This window comes from Gobio gobio, assembly GCF_949357685.1.
Source record: "Gobio gobio genome assembly, chromosome: 4".
Lineage (NCBI taxonomy): Eukaryota > Metazoa > Chordata > Actinopteri > Cypriniformes > Gobionidae > Gobio > Gobio gobio.
This window is the reverse complement of record NC_137100.1, coordinates 40,611,836-40,631,838: the sequence shown is the minus strand read 5'-3', so window position 1 is coordinate 40,631,838 and position 20,003 is coordinate 40,611,836. Positions and strand designations below refer to the sequence as shown.

The following is a 20,003-nucleotide window of genomic DNA, read 5'->3' as shown; positions in this document are numbered from 1 at the left end:
GAACTCGCGCTGCGTCAGCTTCGACGCTACGGGGAACGATATACCCACGCCGCCATGCCGACGGGAGTGCATGCCCTCTGGCAGTGACAACTGTCAAGACAAGCAAATCTTGCTGAAATGCCTGAACCACTCCCCTTCTGGTCACGTTAGGCTGTCAGTGACAGCGCTCCCTACGGTCAAAGCCCAAGCTTATCGCCTGAGAAGGAAACCTTCACACACATGAGTTCCCTCCGGGGCCTTGCTCGAAGGCCTGGAACCAACCCATTCGACTCAGAAGGGGTTCCTTTAAGGGAGCGTGGCAAGGGAACTACGAGGGAACCCTATGCCAGTCACTATTCGGGAGGTTCTCACCGAATGCCACCAGGGAGACCTGACCTGGTGACCCAGTCTGCTATGGGACACGTAATACGGTCAACCCTGTCTGTACAGTACAGAGCCTCTGGTACTCGCCTCCGAAGAGACATCCCGCTAGGGTGCTGCAAGAAAGGCAGTGTCACCGACTAGCCGGACCTCAGAGACGGGTTATCCCGGAGAGCAGCGCTCAGCGAAGTGCTATAAGACCCTTGCTAGCGAGGGGAGTCAAGCCGCTCAATCCTCGGATCTACCAAGCACTTACTTTAAAACGTGCTTAGGAGGCCAAAGGGCCTTACAGGCTGATACACCAGGGAGGCCCCGAGGGGCCTACAACCATAAATCAGCGCCAGGCAGCCGTAAGCTCATAGCAGACCCTCACTTGAGAGGAGCTCATAAGCGTGCCAGGTAGGAAACCATGCCGTAGGCAGACTATGAAGGTCCCGCTCCTGCATGGACCGCATAGCCGCAGTGACGTCTCGTCATGCTAGGGTAAGAACATCGCCTTCAGGAATCGCGAACGGCCAGAGACCGGCACCTGATAGCGGGTGACCACTAGCTGTCAGCGTAAAGCCAGTTATGTGTTCCCGCCTGGGGAACTCGTTCCCCAGGGAGGCCGGGAGGGGCCTCCACCTGGTAACATGTGTCGACTGCTCGCGCATCTAACAGGAGCGCTCGCCCTCAGGTAGGCCAAAAACGGGCCAAAGACCTGATCGCAGTCTCGCTAGCCCTCGAGGTAGCTGGGAAGACCAGGGACTCGCTTCACCAGGGAGGCCCTGCGGGCCTACCAACTGCAAAGAAATCGGGCATTCCTCTGTCACAGCTTAGCTGGACGTGCTACTCATAGCACTTCATGCTCATCCACAGCGGCTGGGGACCGGGAGCTGGCTTCAGGGAGGTACCATGCCTACCATCTGATAGCAGAACGTGCTTTCCATTCATAGCACTTCACATCCACCACAGCGGCCGGTGAGCCGGCCTCTGCTCAGTGACTGGAACTGACCAGGAACCACGAGCCAGAGCGTGCCCTTAGAGGAGGCCACGTGGGCCTACTACTCCAAAGCGAATCCCCTCAGGGAAGCCCGTGCAGCTTGCCTGATAGCAGCCCATGCTACAATCTGTTACCGAAACTGGGGACCGGGGAACGATTCCAGGGAGGCGCAATGCCTCCACCTGGTAGCAGAACATGCCGTCCATAGCACTTCGCTAACCGTCTCACTTCCGCGCCTGAGAAACGGGGGCTCGTTTCAGGAAGGCAACAATGCCTACCAACTGATAGCAGAGCACGCCGCGCATAGCTCTTCATTCCACTAGTCGTCTCAGCGCCAGAGAATCGGGAGCTCGCTTTCAGGGAGGCAACCATGCCTACCAACTGAAAGCAGAACGTGCTACTCGTAGCACTTCACGCTCATTGCCACAGTGACTGGGAACCGGGAGCTTGCCCTCAGGGAGGCCACAATGCCTACCAACCTGATAGCGGAGCATGCTACTCGTAGCACTTCACGCTCATTGCCACAGTCGACCGGAAGCCGGGAGCTCACCCTCAGGGAGGCAACCGTGCCTACCAACTGATAGCAGGACATGCTACTCGTAGCATTCCATGCTCATTGCCACGGCGACCGGGAACCGAAAGCTCGTCGTCAGGGAGGCCACAGTGCCTACCAACCAACAGCAGAACGTGCTATCCATAGCGCTCCATGCTCATTACCACAGCGACCGGGAACCGTGAGCTCATCGTCAGGGAGGCCACCGTGCCTACCACCTGATAGCAGAAAGTGCTACTCATAGCACTTCATGCTCACCGCCACAGTGGCTGGGAACCGGGAGTTTGCCTCCAGGGAGGTCACTCAGGGAGGCCGGATGAGGCCTACTACCTACTAGCACTCGTGCTAGCCATCCAGTGACTGGGGCCCAGGAACGCCATCCGCAGAAGAGGTCAAGTGGGCCTGCTTACCCCACAGCAGGCCCATAGGGAGGCCCAGTAGCGCCTACCACCTATTTAGCAGCTCGTACCAGCCGTCGAGGGACTTAATGCCTATGGTGCCCCCTCGGGGGAGACCAGGCGGTGCCTGCTGACCACAGCAGGCTCTCAGGGAGGCCAGACAGGGCCTAACTCCTAAGCGAAGGTAACCCAGACCGGGAGCCTACCCCTCAGGGAGGCCTGGCAGGACCTACCCCCCCGAATAGGGGGTCTGCAGATTCCAAGGATCCTGCCGTGACTTTCTAAGAAGGCTGGCTGCTGCTACCTGGGCTGACGGCAGCTGTCTGCTGCTGACGAAGGCCTGGAAATCCAGTTTAACACCTGGGGACTCATGCCCAGGGCCAATGACGGGTCACTGCTGACGTCGACACCAGTGGAGAAGAGCCTCCGAGGCCCACTCGTGGGCCATAGTGTCGGGACTTTCCTGCAAGGAGGCCGGTTAACGCCTACTACCTGTCTTGAAGTCCTGCGGCCCAGACCGCCCAAGCTGGCCGCTCACAGCCAGCTGGCTCCTATGCCCACACCTGGGGCTGGCTCCATCCCAGAGGCAGCTAGGTACAACTGCTTCGCCGTGTCCTAGGGCCCCCAGGACGGCGCAGTCTCTCGGACAGTGCCTACAAACATAGACCTAATCACATTGCCAACAGCAGTGTACTCAGCGGAAGTGCTTAAACAAAGACCCTCTAAAGCGAGGGGAGTACAACTTACGTCACCTGCATAGGGGCGGCTGCCTACTTTCCATGCAGCGGCCAACATAAGTGCGAGGGCGTCAGCCATTGGCAATGCTCGGGCCTCAGGGGAGCATCCGACCAGAACCGTACAGACAAAAGGATTATCCGATGTTCAGCTCGACCCGGGCCCTAAAGGAGGTGAAGCAGAGACATAAAGCAAGGGAACAATATCACAGAAATATGAAATCCACCGGCCGTACCATCCTCCAGGAAGAGGCCGGGGGCCGCCAGCAGATGGCGGCCACCAAGCTCCGAAAGGCGGACACTGCAGATAAAGTCTAATCGCAATACCGGCGAAAAGACGCTTAACTCCACCCCACGACCACTGGCGAAGTCGCTGTCTCCTGCAACACCTCGTCTGCATTCCTTGTGACCCCAGAACGCAGAGAAAGGGGGCGGGCCTTGGCCGGACGACTCTGAAACAGAGGAGGCTGAAACAAGGATGCATAAACAACGCCATGTTCTTATATAAAAAGACAGGCCAGGGGCGAACAACTTCATTAAAAGGGAACGCCCCCATCCTTGACAAAGCCTAGGCCAAGTGGTGCGACATAAGTCCGCACTAGATCCACTCAGGGCCCGGGAAAGAAATATTATCACCTCTAATATACACAATGAGGCCCCAAAAACCCTTTTCCCAAAGCCCCGCAGAGCTGGGCGCAGATCTCACTACAGCTCGTGCGTTAGTGCATACCCGGTCTTCAGCTACTTCCCACTTTTACGCTAGGAAAAACACAGCTCGCCTCTTACACTACAAGCCCTCGGGCAAGAGCGCGATTCAGTTACCCACATAGTGGGGGAAAACATAGCACGGAGAGGCAGCAGACTCTACTAGCAGAAAGTGAGGTATTCACACACAACCACATAATGTTGCAAAGAAGATCATTCTTAGCTTACTCACGGGGAGCTGCAGGCCCTGCGAAGATCAAGCGGCGATCCAAATTTCCCCAGAAAACCTCTCAGGCGAGCGAAGGTATAGACGCACATGTAATCTCATCCTGTCTGCAAATCCAGTCTACAAATGACTCCGTGGTTAAATGAAAATGCGTGCAATGTCTTCCCCATGTGAGCTGGATATTCATTAAAAATAAAGATCATCCATGCATTCATAATATTGGAATCCGAATGAAGCTTATGTGGTATGTTTGCTGCTTAGAAATTCGATGCTGTTTAGCTCTATGCTGCTCTTAGCTGTCATGTTAGTGGCACGAGTCGGTGGGTTGGGCTACAGAATCAGGCGTTGTTCTTCTTCTGTTGAGGCGGTGCTTCACTACACTCTCACGTCGTAGCCAGGCACATTCTGAAATTGATTGTTTGCTGGGCCGGGTGTCAATAAAAGCTTTTCTTTGACTAACAAGGAAGTTTTCAGCTCTGAAACTTACAGGATATTATTATATTACCATGACCATTTATATATCAAAAGCTCAAGGGAAAGTTGATTTCTCAATTCATAACCCCTTTAATGAGATGGAGATTCAGCTGAGCCACGCCAATCGCCAGGCTGCTGAGGCCCAAAAACAGCTCACTTCACTTCAATTCACTTTATTCGATTATGTCTCCGTAGGGCAATTTGTTTTGCAACAAGACCAACATACATACATAAAAACAGTTTACAAACATTAAAAATACCTAAAAAACAACACAACAAGACTGCAGCAGCCCAAAAGTCTACCTACTTCCCACAACTCCTCCCATTCCCGAATTTAACAAAGAAACCGCAGTAGGAATAAATGAATGTCTATACCTATTGCTTCTAACAGTGGGGAATCTAAATCTAAGTCCCGAAGGTTGAAAATTAAATTCAGACTGTAGGAGATGGGAAGAATTCATTTAAAAGGATTGGGCTTTCCTTATGACCTGACAATTATACAAGTCAGTAGGGTGACTCTGATGAGTTCCTATAAGCTCAGGAATGTTCAGGGACAGCTCAAGGTATGTGACATCTGTTCGATTTAGGATGTATTCATATATTTTTTTATAATCTAACATATGTTAAGTAAAGCCCAACAGAAACCACGTCAAATGCTCATTGTAAAGCTTTTGTTATTTTCAGGATCCCCAACTGAACCTTAATGATGCCCTGAGAGGACAGGAAGACATGAAGGAGCAGGTGACCATGGTGGACCACAGAAACACTCTGATGCAGTCTGAGATTGAGGAGCTGAGAGCTGCTCTGGAGCAGACAGAGAGAGGCCGCAAAGTGTCTGAACAAGAGCTGGTGGATATCAGTGAGCTTGTTGGGCTGCTGCACTCTCAGGTAAGTGCATATTGTTTCCCCGAAATTAAGGAAATTGAGAGCACCATTCAAAATGTTTTCACCATTCACCATTTTGTAGAACACAAGTCTCCTAAACACCAAGAAGAAGCTTGAAGCTGACCTTGTTCGTGTTCAGAGTGAAGTTGATGACACTGTACAGGAAGCCAGAAATTCAGAGGAGAAAGCCAAGAAGGCCATCACTGATGTGAGCAACAGTATCTGTCAAATGTTTCACAAGACACTTGTGTACTTAAAAAAAAGTGGATCTAAGGAATTTTTGCATTCATGCAAAAGGCTGCATTAATGGCAGAAGAGTTGAAGAAGGAGAAGGACACAAGTTCTCACCTTGAGAGGGTGAAGAAAAATCTGGAGGTCACAGTGAAGGACCTGCAGCACCATCTGGATGAAGAGGAGAATCTGGCCATGAAGGGAGAAAAGAAACAACTCCAGAAGTTGGAGTCCAGAGTAATAGTTATAGTTATGATGTGGGCAAAGGGAAGTTTGTTATATTCTAATACACTCACCTAAAGGATAATTAGGAACACCTGTTCAATTTCTCATTAATGCAATTATCTAATCAACCAATCACATGGCAGTTGCTTCAATGCATTTAGGGGTGTGGTCCTGGTCAAGACAATCTCCTGAACTCCAAACTGAATGTCAGAATAGGAAAGAAAGGTGATTTAAGCAATTTTGAGCGTGGCATGGTTGTTGGTGCCAGACGGCCGGTCTGAGTATTTCACAATCTGCTCAGTTACTGGGATTTTCACGCACAACCATTTCTAGGGTTTACAAAGAATGATGTGAAAAGGGAAAAACATCCAGTATGCGGCAGTCCTGTGGGCGAAAATGCCTTGTTGATGCTAGAGGTCAGAGGAGAATGGGCCGACTGATTCAAGCTGATAGAAGAGCAACTTTGACTGAAATAACCACTCGTTACAACCGATGTATGCAGCAAAGCATTTGTGAAGCCACAACACGCACAAACTTGAGGTGGATGGGCTACAACAGCAGAAGACCCCACCGGGTACCACTCATATCCACTACAAATAGGAAAAAGAGGCTACAATTTGCACAAGCTCACCAAAATTGGATAGTTGAAGACTGGAAAAATGTTGCCTGGTCTGATGAGTCTCGATTTCTGTTGAGACATTCAGATGGTAGAGTCAGAATTTGGCGTAAACAGAATGAGAACATGGATCCATCATGTCTTGTTACCACTGTGCAGGCTGGTGGTGGTGGTGTAATGGTGTGGGGGATGTTTTCTAGGCACACTTTAGGCCCTTTAGTGCCAATTGGGCATTGTTTAAATGCCACGGCCTACCTGAGCATTGTTTCTGACCATGTCCATCCCTTTATGACCACCATGTACCCATCCTCTGATGGCTACTTCCAGCAGGATAATGCACCATGTCACAAAGCTCTAATCATTTCAAATTGGTTTCTTGAACATGACAATGAGTTCACTGTACTAAAATGGCCCCCACATTTACCAGATCTCAACCCAATAGAGCATTTTTGGGATGTGGTGGAACGGGAGCTTCGTGCCCTGGATGTGCATCCCACAAATCTCCATCAACTGCAAGATGCTATCCTATCAATAAGGGCCAACATTTCTAAAGAATGCTTTCAGCACCATGTTGAATCAATGCCACGTAGAATTAAGGCAGTTCTGAAGGCGAAAGGGGGTCAAACACAATATTAGTATGGTGTTCCTAATAATCCTTTAGGTGAGTGTATATTATGATTTGTTTGACTAAAAATTATCTTCTTTAGGTCCATGAGCTGGAGGCTGAAGTTGAAACAGAGCAAAGACGTGGAGTTAATGCTGTTAAGGGTGTCCTCAAATATGAGAGGAGAGTCAAGGAGCTCACCTACCAGGTATGACCATATTCCTCATAAGTTTGTTCAGACAAAAGAGTTTGTATAATAGTGTATGTACTGACAATGCCTATTTTTAGTGAAGGATCAAGACTTAATCTAGTAAATGTGTATGTTTTTGAAGACTGACGAGGACAAGAAGAACATCAGCAGACTCCAGAATCTGGTGGACAAATTGCAGCTGAAGGTCAAAGTCTACAAGAGGCATGGTGAAGAGGCGGTATGTAAAATCTAATAGAACATCTTGACACTGTAATTATTTATATTGGAATGCTAATTCGATGACATGATACATGAACCACACACACACACACACACACACACACACACACACACACACGTACACACACATATATATATATATATATATATATATATATATATATATATATATATATATATATATAAACCTTTAGGAGGAACAAGCAAACACTCACCTGTCCAAGTTGAGAAAGGTGCTGGATGAGCTTGAGGAGGCTGAGGAGCGTGCTGAAATTTCTGAGCTCAGAGTTAAAGGCCTAGGAAGGGAATCAGTTGAGAAAATGTTAAGTGGGGGAGCTACTAGTTCTTAAACATGGGATGGCGATACAGTAATACATTAAATATTCTGCAATGGAATGCAATAAGTCTTGTTGCTAATAGTCAAGAGTTTAAACATTTCATATTAAATTTACAAGATAAATCTCATGTTATATATGTTCAAGAAACATGGTTGAAGCCAGAATGGGATTTTATTATGGATATAATGTTGTACGAAATGATAGGAAAGATGGAAAAGGTGGAGATGTGGCAACATTTTTGCTGAATGTTATTAAATATAATATAATCATAGGGAAAGAATAAGAAGAGAAAGAACTGTTAATAAGAATCAATAACAGTAAGGATTTGGGCAGGGCAAGAGGACATACCAATCATTAATTATTATAACCCATGTAAAAGGCTAAATTGTGACATACTGTGCAATATTGGTGGACAAATACAGGGTAAAATAATGTGGAGTGGAGATTTTAATTTGCATAGGACAATGTGGGGAAGTAGGTATACTGATGTAAATGGTTCAAATATAGAAGAGTTTATAGATGAAAAAGGATTAGTGTGTATAAATGATGGGAGAGGTACTAGATACAATAGTACTCAAAATAAAGCAATTGACTTGACTCTGATGTCAAGTGAGATAGCAGGTATTACAAAATGTGAAGTGTTTAATAAAACTTTAATTGGCAGTAATCATTATCCAATTATGATCAAAGTTGGAATAGAAGTGTATCAGGATGAGTCAACAAAAACAGCTAAATGTAATTTTAATAAAGCTGACTGGGATACGTTTCAAATAATAAACAAAAGTAAATGTGAAGAACTTTTTAGGAAGCATCCAACAAATGTGGATGACTTTAATGGAAGAACTGGTCTCCACAATTATACAGACAGCAAAGGAAACAATTCCAAAATCTAAAGAGGGTAAGGGGAAAACGAATGTTCCCTGGTGGGATGGAAACTGTAGGAAATCTGTCAAAAATAGAAATAAAGCATTTAGACAATTAAAGAAACATCATTCATTAGACACGTTATTACAATATAAAAGAGCACAAGCAATAGTTCTGAAAAATATAAGAACAGCAAAAACGTGAATATTGGAGGAATTGTTGCAATAGTATAGGAAGAGAGACTCAATTATCAGATGTTTGGGGAATTATTAGAAGAATGAGTGGCATAAAAAAGAAAACATGAAATACCGGTATTATGTCAAAATAGTAAAATGGCTTTTAGTAATATAGATAAGATGATGATATCACAAGTGCTAGTGAAGATTCAAAGCTTTGAAAATGTATCAGTTGAAGCTAATCAAGAAAGTAATAACATACTTGAACTAAATCCACATACCAATTAAAATAATTATGATAGGGGATAATACAGATTTACCTTTTAATATGTTTGAATTAAAGAAAGCCTTTTTAAATGTACGGCTCACATCTCCAAGAAAAGGCAATATCTGCTATACAATGTTAGCTCATATGAAGCTCACTTGCTGAACTTGATTATTTAACAGAGTATGGGAAACAGGCAAAATCCCATCAGCATGGAAGCAATCAGTTATAGTACCGAGTCTAAAACATGGGGAAGATTCATCAGACCCATCAAACTATAGGCCAATAGTTTTAACCTCCCAGTTAGGGAAAACAATGGAAAGGATGGTAACTGAAAGACTTGCATATGTTTTAGAAAGTAAAGGTTTGCTCTCACCATATCAAAGGGGATTCCCCAAAGGAAGAAATACTATGGATTCTATTATATCTAGAATCAGAGATAAGGAAAGCCCAGACAAATAAAGAAATCGTAGTAGCTGTCTTTTTTGATATCGAAAAGGCATATGATATGCTGTGGAAAGAAAGACTCCTTATTAGACTAAATAAATTAGGTATATACTATTGGGTATTAGTCTTCTTGTTTGGTAGAACAATAGAAATAAAGGTAGGTAAGGAGTATCCTAGTTTGCACTTTGTAGAAAATGGAACACCGCAAGGTAGCGTATATAGTCCACTGATATTTAACATAATGATAAATTATAGATTTGAACAAGTTGATCATGGTATAGGGAAATGCGGATGATGGGGCCCTTTGGATTGGGGGCAGAAATCTAGAATACATGGAACAAAGAAAATGCAGACAGCAGTTAAGGCAGTAGAACAATGATCATATAAATGGGGTTTCAAATTATCTACAATCAAATCTCAGATAATTTGCTTCTCTAAGCGACATAAACAAATTTAATTGAAATGATATGGTAATGAACTTGAGCAAGTTAGGGTGATTACATTTCTTGGAGTTGTATTTGATGAAAAGCTTACAAGGGAGACAAAATGAAATGAAAACAAAATCAAAGAAAATCCTAAATATATTGCGTTGCTTGTCATGACGAGATTGGGGACCAACTAGGTCTTCATTGCGAAATATATAATGGGCCCTTATGAGGTCAACTTTTGACTATGGTTGTATTGTTAATATGTCAGCAACTGAAACTAATCTTAAAAAACTAGATACAGAACAAGCTCAGGCCTTAAGGATATGTAGTGGGGCTTTTAAAACATCTCCAGTTGCAGCAATTTAGGTTGAAATGGGAGAGATGCCGTTGGGTATTAGAAGACTTAAACTTATGTTTTCATATTGGGTTAACCTGCAAGGGCATATTGAATCACATCCTGCAAAGACTAGCTATGGTACAGGAGTGTTGGGAACATTGTAAATCTTATTTCAGGAGTTTTGGATGGGTTGTGAATGCAAAAACAAGGAAAATATCTTTGAATAGTATAAAATATTGTCCTACTGTCCCATATTCAAATATCCTTCCTTGGATGTTTATAATGCCATTGATTGATTTACAAATACATGAGGAAATAAAAGATCATTCAAAGCAAATATCTGTCTGGTTTATTGTCCAAAGCTACTTAGAAAATGATTTTACTAATAAAATAATGATTTTCACAGACGGTTCAAAGAACCCTGAAAATGGACACACAGGTGCTGCTGTGTACATCCCACAATGTGTAAAATCTGTCAAGAAAACAACAGATAATCTTTCAGTTTATACAGTAGAACTGATAGCCATTATATTGGGATTTCAGTGGGCAGAAGAATATAACCAAAACAACGTTTGCATCGGATAGTTTGTCTGCACTCACAAGTATAAAATCAGGGAAATCATGCAGGCTTGATATGCTAATTGAAATATATGAAACAATAATAAGATTACATAATAAAGGTTTGAGTGTAAGGTTTGTTTGGGTTCCTGCACATGTCGGTGTGAAAGGAAATTAAGAAGTGGATATGTTAGCTAAACAATCTCTTAAATCACCAAGATATATATATATATATATATATATATATATATATATATATATATATATATATATATATATATATATATATATATATATATATATATATATATATATATATATATATATTCTTTTTTTTTTTTTTATTCCCCACATCTTGCCAAATTTTCTGATCCACACTCCTGTCCAGTAGGTGGCGGTAAAGCATCTATAAGCTGGTTTGCCAACCACCAATAAAAACGTAAGAAGAAGATGATTTGGGACAACTTCATCTCGAGAAAGTCTGTTCTTCCACTGGGGGCGCAATAGCGAGTGGCAATGAGATGGAGAACTAAGCTTAGCTCTGCCAGAAATTTAGCGGTCTGGAAGTTGTTACACATGAATTAGGTACGATCATGGGGTAGCCTACAATGGGTTAAAACTGTCCTTTTCACTTCATGGGTAACTGAAGTTCCTGAATGCAATTATTCAGTGAATATTAGCCTATTCAGCTGCAAACAGACAAGCACTACACTTCTCTGAATGTAGTAATGTTTCCAATGAGACAAACAACCTCCTGATATTTGGACCGAGAATGTTACTTTTTGAGCTCCCATTGCACCCATTGGCAGAAGACAACTTTGTCCTCCCATTAGAAATGGTTGCTATCGAGTAACATTCACCATCCAGTTACACTAGTTGACCACACGAGGGAGCACGCTAAGATTTCTAAATAAAGACATGTTATGTTTGATTCCTTTTTACAGTTCCAGCCAAAAGTTATGATACACTCGACTGGGTGTATTTATTTACACTTATTACAAACATAAAATTAATTTAAGAATTTTAGAAATAATTAAATAATTAATTGGACAAGAGTGAAGGAAACGCATACATAACGGGCCCATTACTTTAAATAAACCAGTTTTGTGATTTTAATACACTGCATAATACCCATACTTATTTTTTTGTCTTTACTATTATTCTAAAATTTGGTTTAAATGTATCAGTCAACAGGATGACTGGTTTTTGTTTCCCCGTGGAGTCTACATTAAACTTTAATTTTAATGTTAAAGTGATACAATAAAAATGATTACATTCGAAATATAGAATATTTAGAAAAAATATAGAATACTAGTCTAAAATATTGACTGACATTTGTTATGAATTCAAACACCCTTGTCATATAAATATAAAATGATCAATGAGTCATTATAAGTGAATCTCTTTTACACTGCAGCAGTCTAGAAACAATGAGAAGAGTCATCTTTGAACTCCTCCACTAGAGAGGTTTACTCTAAAAGCAATTCTGCAACAAATGATTCTGATTAGTTCAATACCATTAAATGAATCTACGTTACCTTTAGGTTGGTTATCAAGAAATTGAATTTGTGTAGGGCCTCAGACCTAATTTGTCATAACGTTGTGTTATTTTAAATAAAATATTTAATATACAAATATACAAATCACAGGACTGCAGTTAACTAAATTATGCCAGGTAATTATTTGGAGCTGAGCTAAGCTTGCAGCTGTTTGTTTAAACTTCTTATATGTCCATGTTAGCAGTTGGCATGGACAGAAATAAATGTTGCTTTGACAGCGGAAACAAGATAGGGGAATGTGGGTGTCCGGTTCAGACGCTTTTCACATGTCAGGACAGGAGTCATTTGATTGGGGTCATTGCACAAGTATCATAATTCAGGACCTTGTATAGGACACGACCAATAAAAGCAAACTCTGGATGTCTTGATGACTGTGTTGATAAAAATGTATTAAACCCTTTTCATTCAAACATGATAAACAAAATAATCAAATATTTAAGGCTTTAAAAAAAAGTAGATTTAATTGTTCTTTCTACTGCAACTTTATGCAGCTGAATTATTCAGTTTGTGGATGATAATTTAAAATGTTAACTTTGATTTAAAAAGTTAGAAATAACAGCAAAATTATTTATATTTATAAACTCTAAATGAGTGCGGTTCCATGAGTTTTGACAATTAACATGTTAAAACATTTAATGCATTTTTTTTTTTTTTTGTAATTTAAAAATATATGTATTTTAGATCTCTAAACACAGTATATGCTATGTGTAAATCATGTTCTGCTTAAGCTGTTTATTTCTGAGCTAAACACTATATCCCCTGAAGGTATTTAGGGCTGTGAGTGATGAGAAGCTTGATAGTTGGCAGGTTTGTGACTATCAATTATTGCTGTAGAGAAGCCTTGATGAGCTGCTGAACTCAGACTATTTACACAATGAGAGCAATTCCAAAGCAGCAAAAAACACAGCAGGTGTGATGCTGTCAACCTCTCATCTTAATGTGTTTTAATGCGTTTTAAATGTTAAGAGTCTTTGAAGCCAAGCTGCCTGACTGCATACTTCTCTAATATGTTTTTAGCCACATTACTGACAGTACTTTCATACACAGAGTTCATTACAGTAGACTGCAAGCATTGAAATTCAGGCCTGAATGTACTCACATCTATGTACAGGTCATTCACACTACTGTCTCTTACAGACATCTTGTCACTACCATACCTTAAAAAAGCCTTATATATTTTCATTTCTTAAACAACCATGTAGGAAGACACATCATGACCATATTCCAGGATCAGAATGTCAAGATTCATCAGGCTCAAGTTGTGAAAGAATGTTTGGGAGGGAGCATGTAGAATCATTTTCACATATGAATTAGCACCTCTGAGCCCAGACCTTAAATTCATTGAACGTCTTTGGGATGTGGCAGTGAATTTTGAGCATTTATCTTACTGTACTTACTGGAGTGGACTTCCATTAATATGTCTTGTGTGAGTCATTAGACTGGTTGTATATAACACCTTTGTGTAGGAATTATTATAGGATTTTAAAGTATTACAATTCAGTGTAGTAATGTTTCCAATGAGACAAACAACTTCCTGATATTTGGATCGAGAATGTTGCTATTGGAGCACCCATTGCAACCCCTGGCAGAAGACAACTTTGTCTGTCCTCCCATTAGAAATGGTTTCTATCGAGTAACATTCGCCATCCAGTTACACTAAATGACCACATGAGGGAGCACGCTAAGTTTTCTAAACAAAGAACTGACTCCTTTTTACGGTTCCAGTCAAAAGCTCTGATACACTCGACTGAATGTATGTTTCTAATGATCTGGCCCTTTGATCTAAAGATTCATACTTCAATGCTTGAAATTTACACTTATTACAAATATAATATTAATTTAAAAATTTTAGACATGTCCAATAATTAATTGGACAAGAGTAAAGGAAAAGCATCCATGACGGACCCATTACTTTAAAGAAGCTAGTTTTGTGATTTTAATACACTGCATAATATCCATACTTCTATTTTTGTCTTTACTATTATTGTAAAATGGGGTCTAAATGTATCAGTCAACAGGATGACTGTTTTTTGTTTCCCTTTGGAGTCTACATTAAATGTCCTTTAACGTTTTCATGTTAAAGGGATGAAATAAAATGATTACATTCAAAGTATAGAATATTTATAAATAAATGTATAATAATAGTCTAAAATATAGACTGACATTTGTTATGAATTCAAACACCCGTCATATAAATATCAAATGATCAATGAGTCATTATAAGTGAATCTCTTTTTTACACTGCAGCAGTCTAGAAACAATGAGAAGAGTCATCTTTGAACTCCTCCACTAGAGAGGTTTACTCTAAAGCAATTCTGCAACAAATTTTTCTGATTAGTTCAATACACACAAAAAAGAAGCTACCATTAAATTAAACTATATGTTACCTTTAGGTTGGTTATCAAGAAACTGATTTTAAGACCTAACTTGTCATAATACGTGTTATTTTAAATACATTATTTAATTTACAAATCTCAGGACTGCAGTTAACTAAATTTTGCCAGGTAATTAGTTGGAGCTGAGCTAAGCTTGCAGCTGTTTGTTTAAACGTCTTATATGTCCATGTTAGCAGTTGGCATGGTCAGAAATAAATGTAGCTTTGACAGCGGAAACAAGATAGGGGAATGTGGGTGTCCGGTTCAGACGCTTTTCACATGTCAGGACAGGAGTCATTTGATTTGGGTCATTGCACACAAGTATCATAATTCAGGACCTTGTATGGGACATGACCAATAAAAGCAAACTCTGGATGTCGGGATGACTGTGTTGATATAAATGTATTAAACCCTTTGAAGATTGTTCTTTCTACTGAAACTTTATGCAGCTGAATTAGTCAGTTTGTAGATGATAATTTAAAATGTTAACTTTGATTTAAAAAGTTAGAAATAACAAAGCAAAATTATTTATATTTATAAACTCTAAATGAGTGTGGTTCCATGAGTTTTGACAATTAACATGTTAAAACATTTAATGCAGTTTTTTTGTTTTTGTCATTTAAAAAATATATACATTTTAGAACTCAAAACACAGTATATGCTATGTGTAAATCATGTTCTGCTTAGGCTGTTTATTTCTGAGCTAAACACTATATCCCCTGAAGTTATTTAGGGCTGTGAGTGATGAGAAGCTTGATAGTTGTTGGCTGGTTTGTGGCTATCAATTGTTTCTGCAGAGAAGCCTTGATGAGCTGCTGAACTCAGACTATTTACACAATGATAGCAATTCCATTGTAGTAAAAAACACAGCAGGTGTGAAGCTGTCAACCTCTCATCTTAATGCGTTTTAAATGTTTAGAGTCTTTGAAGCCAAGCTGCCTGACTGCATACTTCTCTAATACACTTTGCCACGTTACTGACAATACTTTCATACACAGAGTTCATTACAGTAGACTGCAAGCATTGAAATGCAGGCCTGAATGTACTCTACATACACATCTATGTACAGGTCATTCACACTACTGTCCCTTACAAACATATTGTCTCTACCATACCTTGAAAATGTCTTGCATATTTCTTAAATGTATTTTAGTCTTAGATAAAGAAAAAAGTTTAGTTTCAGACAAAGTTGTAACCATCATTGGCATTGACAACAGAATAGCAATTGATTTTTAAACATGTTTTGCTTACATATATTCTATAGGATTATTTACCATAATTGAACAAGGATTGACCCCACCCTCTGAGCCACTTACATCACACAGACACATCTAACATGTCCTGTAAGAGAAATGGCCAAGAGAGCAAGTATATATATATAGCACTTGTTTTTGTAGACTGTTTGGCTCAGACAAGACTGAGCTGCAGGGCACAACAGGGCAGTCATCATGGTTGGCATTTGGCAACATTTGCAGGAACGTGCAAATAGGATGCCAAGCAAGTTTTGAAACATTAAGGAAATGGCTTTGAATGCGGTAAAGAGCTTAAAGCATACAGCTTTAATTTCTTCAATAGCATCCAACTTTTGCATGGAAGGACAAATGTAATTAATTTTTCATAGCCAATTAGTACTGAATGCATGACGGAAAACATATTACAAAAAAAAAATGATTTTGACTACTTATTGGCAGTAAATATTGAGCATTTATCTAACTGTACTAATATATATATATATATATATATATATATATATATATATATATATATATATATATATATATATATATATATATATATATATATATACACTCTACTGTATATGTGACCCTGCACCACAAAACCAGTCATAAGGGTCAATTTTTTTAAAATTAGCAGTAATTTAAGCAAGTACGTCTATTGTGGAAATATAACATACAACTAGAATTTCTGGAAGAAAAAGTCAGTGGTGCATGCCCATGTCAATCTCACTGCCACAATGCCAGATTTTGTTCTGGGTTCTTGCCATAGTGTTACTATCCAGTTGCTAAAGTGTTTTTAGTGGTTGTTTAGCATATTGCTATGCTGTTGCTAGAGTGTGCTGGGTGATGGCTATGTGATTACATGCTGGCCCAAGTCAAAGGAGCCCACCCCAAAAGTCTCTATGAGATTCGTTAGATCTGGCTCGGGCCCCTCCTTCATTGCAAGTCTGTGGTGTATGTTGTATTGTTTTATTTGTTTTGTATTGTTTCATTTGTTTTGGACTACAACAATTTTGTAGTTATTGATTTGTATAAAATTACAACATGTACAACAGAAACAAATGAGAAAAAGTGTGTCAGTGTTTATGTGTGAGTATGAACAAATCAATGTGACAACATGTAAGAACACCGTTCCAACTTTTCAGTTAAACGGTCAATAATATATTTGATCATTGCCTTTAGTTGTCGATACAAAAAAATTCCCAAAGAGATGTTTAAATGTGGCAAAAACGTGTTTGAAACCAACATAGATAACCATTGCTATGCAGAGAAGGGCTTGTGTTCTAGATTTTTTTTTTGCTCAAATTATGGGAGTAACTTCCGTTAAACTGTAAACAATCAGTGAAAGGTTTGCTCTGTGAATGCAATTATAAGCATTTTCAAAAACTGGGTACAATGACATGACATTATTCTACTCACCCTTCAACCATCAAACATTAAAAGTAAATTTTAAATATATCACTGTAGTAATATATCTCTGTATTGTGTAACATACGTTGCCTTAATCAAAAATGTGAATTAACTGGAACATTGAGTGATATTTCAATGATTTTGACAAACAATAAATATTGTGTTTACCTGCTTTAGAAACATTCCAGTAAACTCTGCTCATAGAGATTAGAAGTGAAAAGGGTAGACAATAACATCTGTGTAGGCCTGTCACGATATAAAATTTTGCTGGACGATAAATTGGCCTAGAAATTATTGCGATAAGCGATAATATTGTCGATCTGAGACCATTTTAATCTAAAATAATGATAATGGCATAATAATGCAGGTACACCTTTTCAAAGATCAATAAACTTTTATTTCTAAAGACTATTTAACACTGAAAACAGAAAGCATTTTAAATATCCACAATAAATGAACAAAACAACCAAAACAAAAAAAGCAATGGACTCTCAGTCTGTTAACAAACAAATGCACTTGAATAAACAGCTGGGAAAACTGCAACGGATTATTGTGTTTTAGGTAGGGCTGGGAATCGATTAAAAAAAAAAAAAATAATAATAATAATAAAATGCATATAAAATAATTTCAGTTACTCTCCAAATGAATGTAGAAACAATTTATTGACAGCATATTTTAAATTTGTGTTGTATTTTCAGGCCAGTATCACTGATGTCTCTATGAAACATTAATGACGTTACATTACAGTATAACTGAAAGCTCCCAATCTCAACATTTATTAGGCTTTAAAAAAGCAACTTTTAATTTAAGTGAACTTAAAACAATCTTTACATAACCGCATTATAATAAATGTTATTTTTACCTGTGGCCTTCCCTGTTAGACATATACAGAAATGTAATAGTTATCAAACACCTTTCTTAACTGCATAAATAATAAATGAAATATAGATTAATCATCATTAAAGCTACAATTTTCTCTGTTCCCGTTGTTCTTTGATTAACATTAATGACAGGCATCATCAGTGCTCCTGTCACTTTAAGAACGGCCGCCGACGAACATAATGCGGATCTCACGCGCTGTCCCGCGCATCTCATTTCCTCACAACTCTTTAAGTAAATTTAAGACGTTATTTAACTAATTTAAGACTCCTAATATGAGAATACTCAAAATTATCTGTGTTGTTGTTATTGTTTGTTCAAGAACAAAAGAGAACTCGATGTGAGCAGGAGACTGACGAAAGTCTGTCTGTGCGTCGAGTGTGTGTGTGTGTGTCAGAGTGTCCCTCGATTAGCTGACATGAGACGCAGCCACACACACATTGACGCGCTTAGAAGCATTTACATGTATAAGAGCGTGATCATATAATGTAACGCTCAGCAAAAAGGATATATAAACGGACACTGGAAATTATTGCGGCCAGAAAAATGATCAAGCTAATTTTTTTTATTGTGCTATTAATTGATTTATTGACTATCGCGACAGGCCTACATCTGTGTGAAAATAAACCTGGAGGAGATGTGAGGATTTGGGGAGAAAAACAAAGAGATTCTTGGTGCAGTCCAGTGAATTATTCATAAGATATGTATATGTTGTCGATTACACTTTATTTAAAGGATGACATTGTTAAAGTGTAATTATATAATTAAGTACTGAGTAATATTAATTAACAACATTTAGTCATTGTTAAATCAACTCAAACACTCTTAGCTGTTCTAAATCACTGTAAATTATGGCTTCACTGGGCTTATTGCCTTTATAAAACAGTTATTTCGCATACATGACAAGGTTTCAAAAAATAAACACTAGGGCTGTTAAGCGATTAATTGCGACTAATCGCATCCAAAATAAAAGTTTGTGTTTACATAAAATATCTGTGTGTGCTGTGTATAATTATGATTATAGAAATACACACACATGCATGTGTATATTTAAGAAAATATAAATATATTTACAGTATATACATGAAACTATTTCTTAAATATATACATGTATGCGTGTGTATTCAAATATACATAATAATTATACACAGCACACACAGATATATTTCGTAAATACAAACTTCTATTTTGGATGAGATTAGTCGCGATTAATCGATTAAACAACCCTAAAACACAGACACAAAAATGTAATGCTATTGATAATAAAATATTCTTCTGCTAAACAATGTAGTTCTTCAGAAGTGGAATGGTTGCCAAGCAACAGAAAGATGCTGCAACATACAGACAGTGGTGCAGTAATACTGATGTAAAGAGGCCACAGGTGTATGTTTGTAGAATAATTTACAACAGCTTCGAACGTGGCTCAACCAATAATAATCAATGACTGGAACTATCCATTTTACAAACAACCTTTGTAATAATATATATATATATATATATATATATATATATATATATATATATATATATATATATATATATATATATATATATATATATATATATATATATATATATATGTTTTAATTATATTCGTTTTTTTATTATTTATTGATAATGTTTTTACCCCTCTATCTACCTGGGGGGTATCCCTGGGGGAAAGCAAGGTTAACTTAGCTTCACATATACCTTGAACCGATTGATTA

At 39.4% G+C, this 20,003-nt stretch overlaps 1 protein-coding gene across 1 annotated transcript in view; it reads left to right on the top strand.

The window, feature by feature from the left end:
* The window catches only part of LOC307125513 (uncharacterized protein), a 58,237-nt gene that overhangs the window by 14,824 nt on the left and 23,410 nt on the right, over positions 1 to 20,003 (top strand). The window contains exons 5-7 of the mRNA XM_079815389.1: positions 5,117 to 5,320; positions 7,097 to 7,201; positions 7,326 to 7,421. Coding sequence (XP_079671515.1) covers positions 5,117 to 5,320; positions 7,097 to 7,201; positions 7,326 to 7,421 — 405 coding nt within the window. The remainder of the gene's footprint in view (positions 1 to 5,116; positions 5,321 to 7,096; positions 7,202 to 7,325; positions 7,422 to 20,003) is intronic.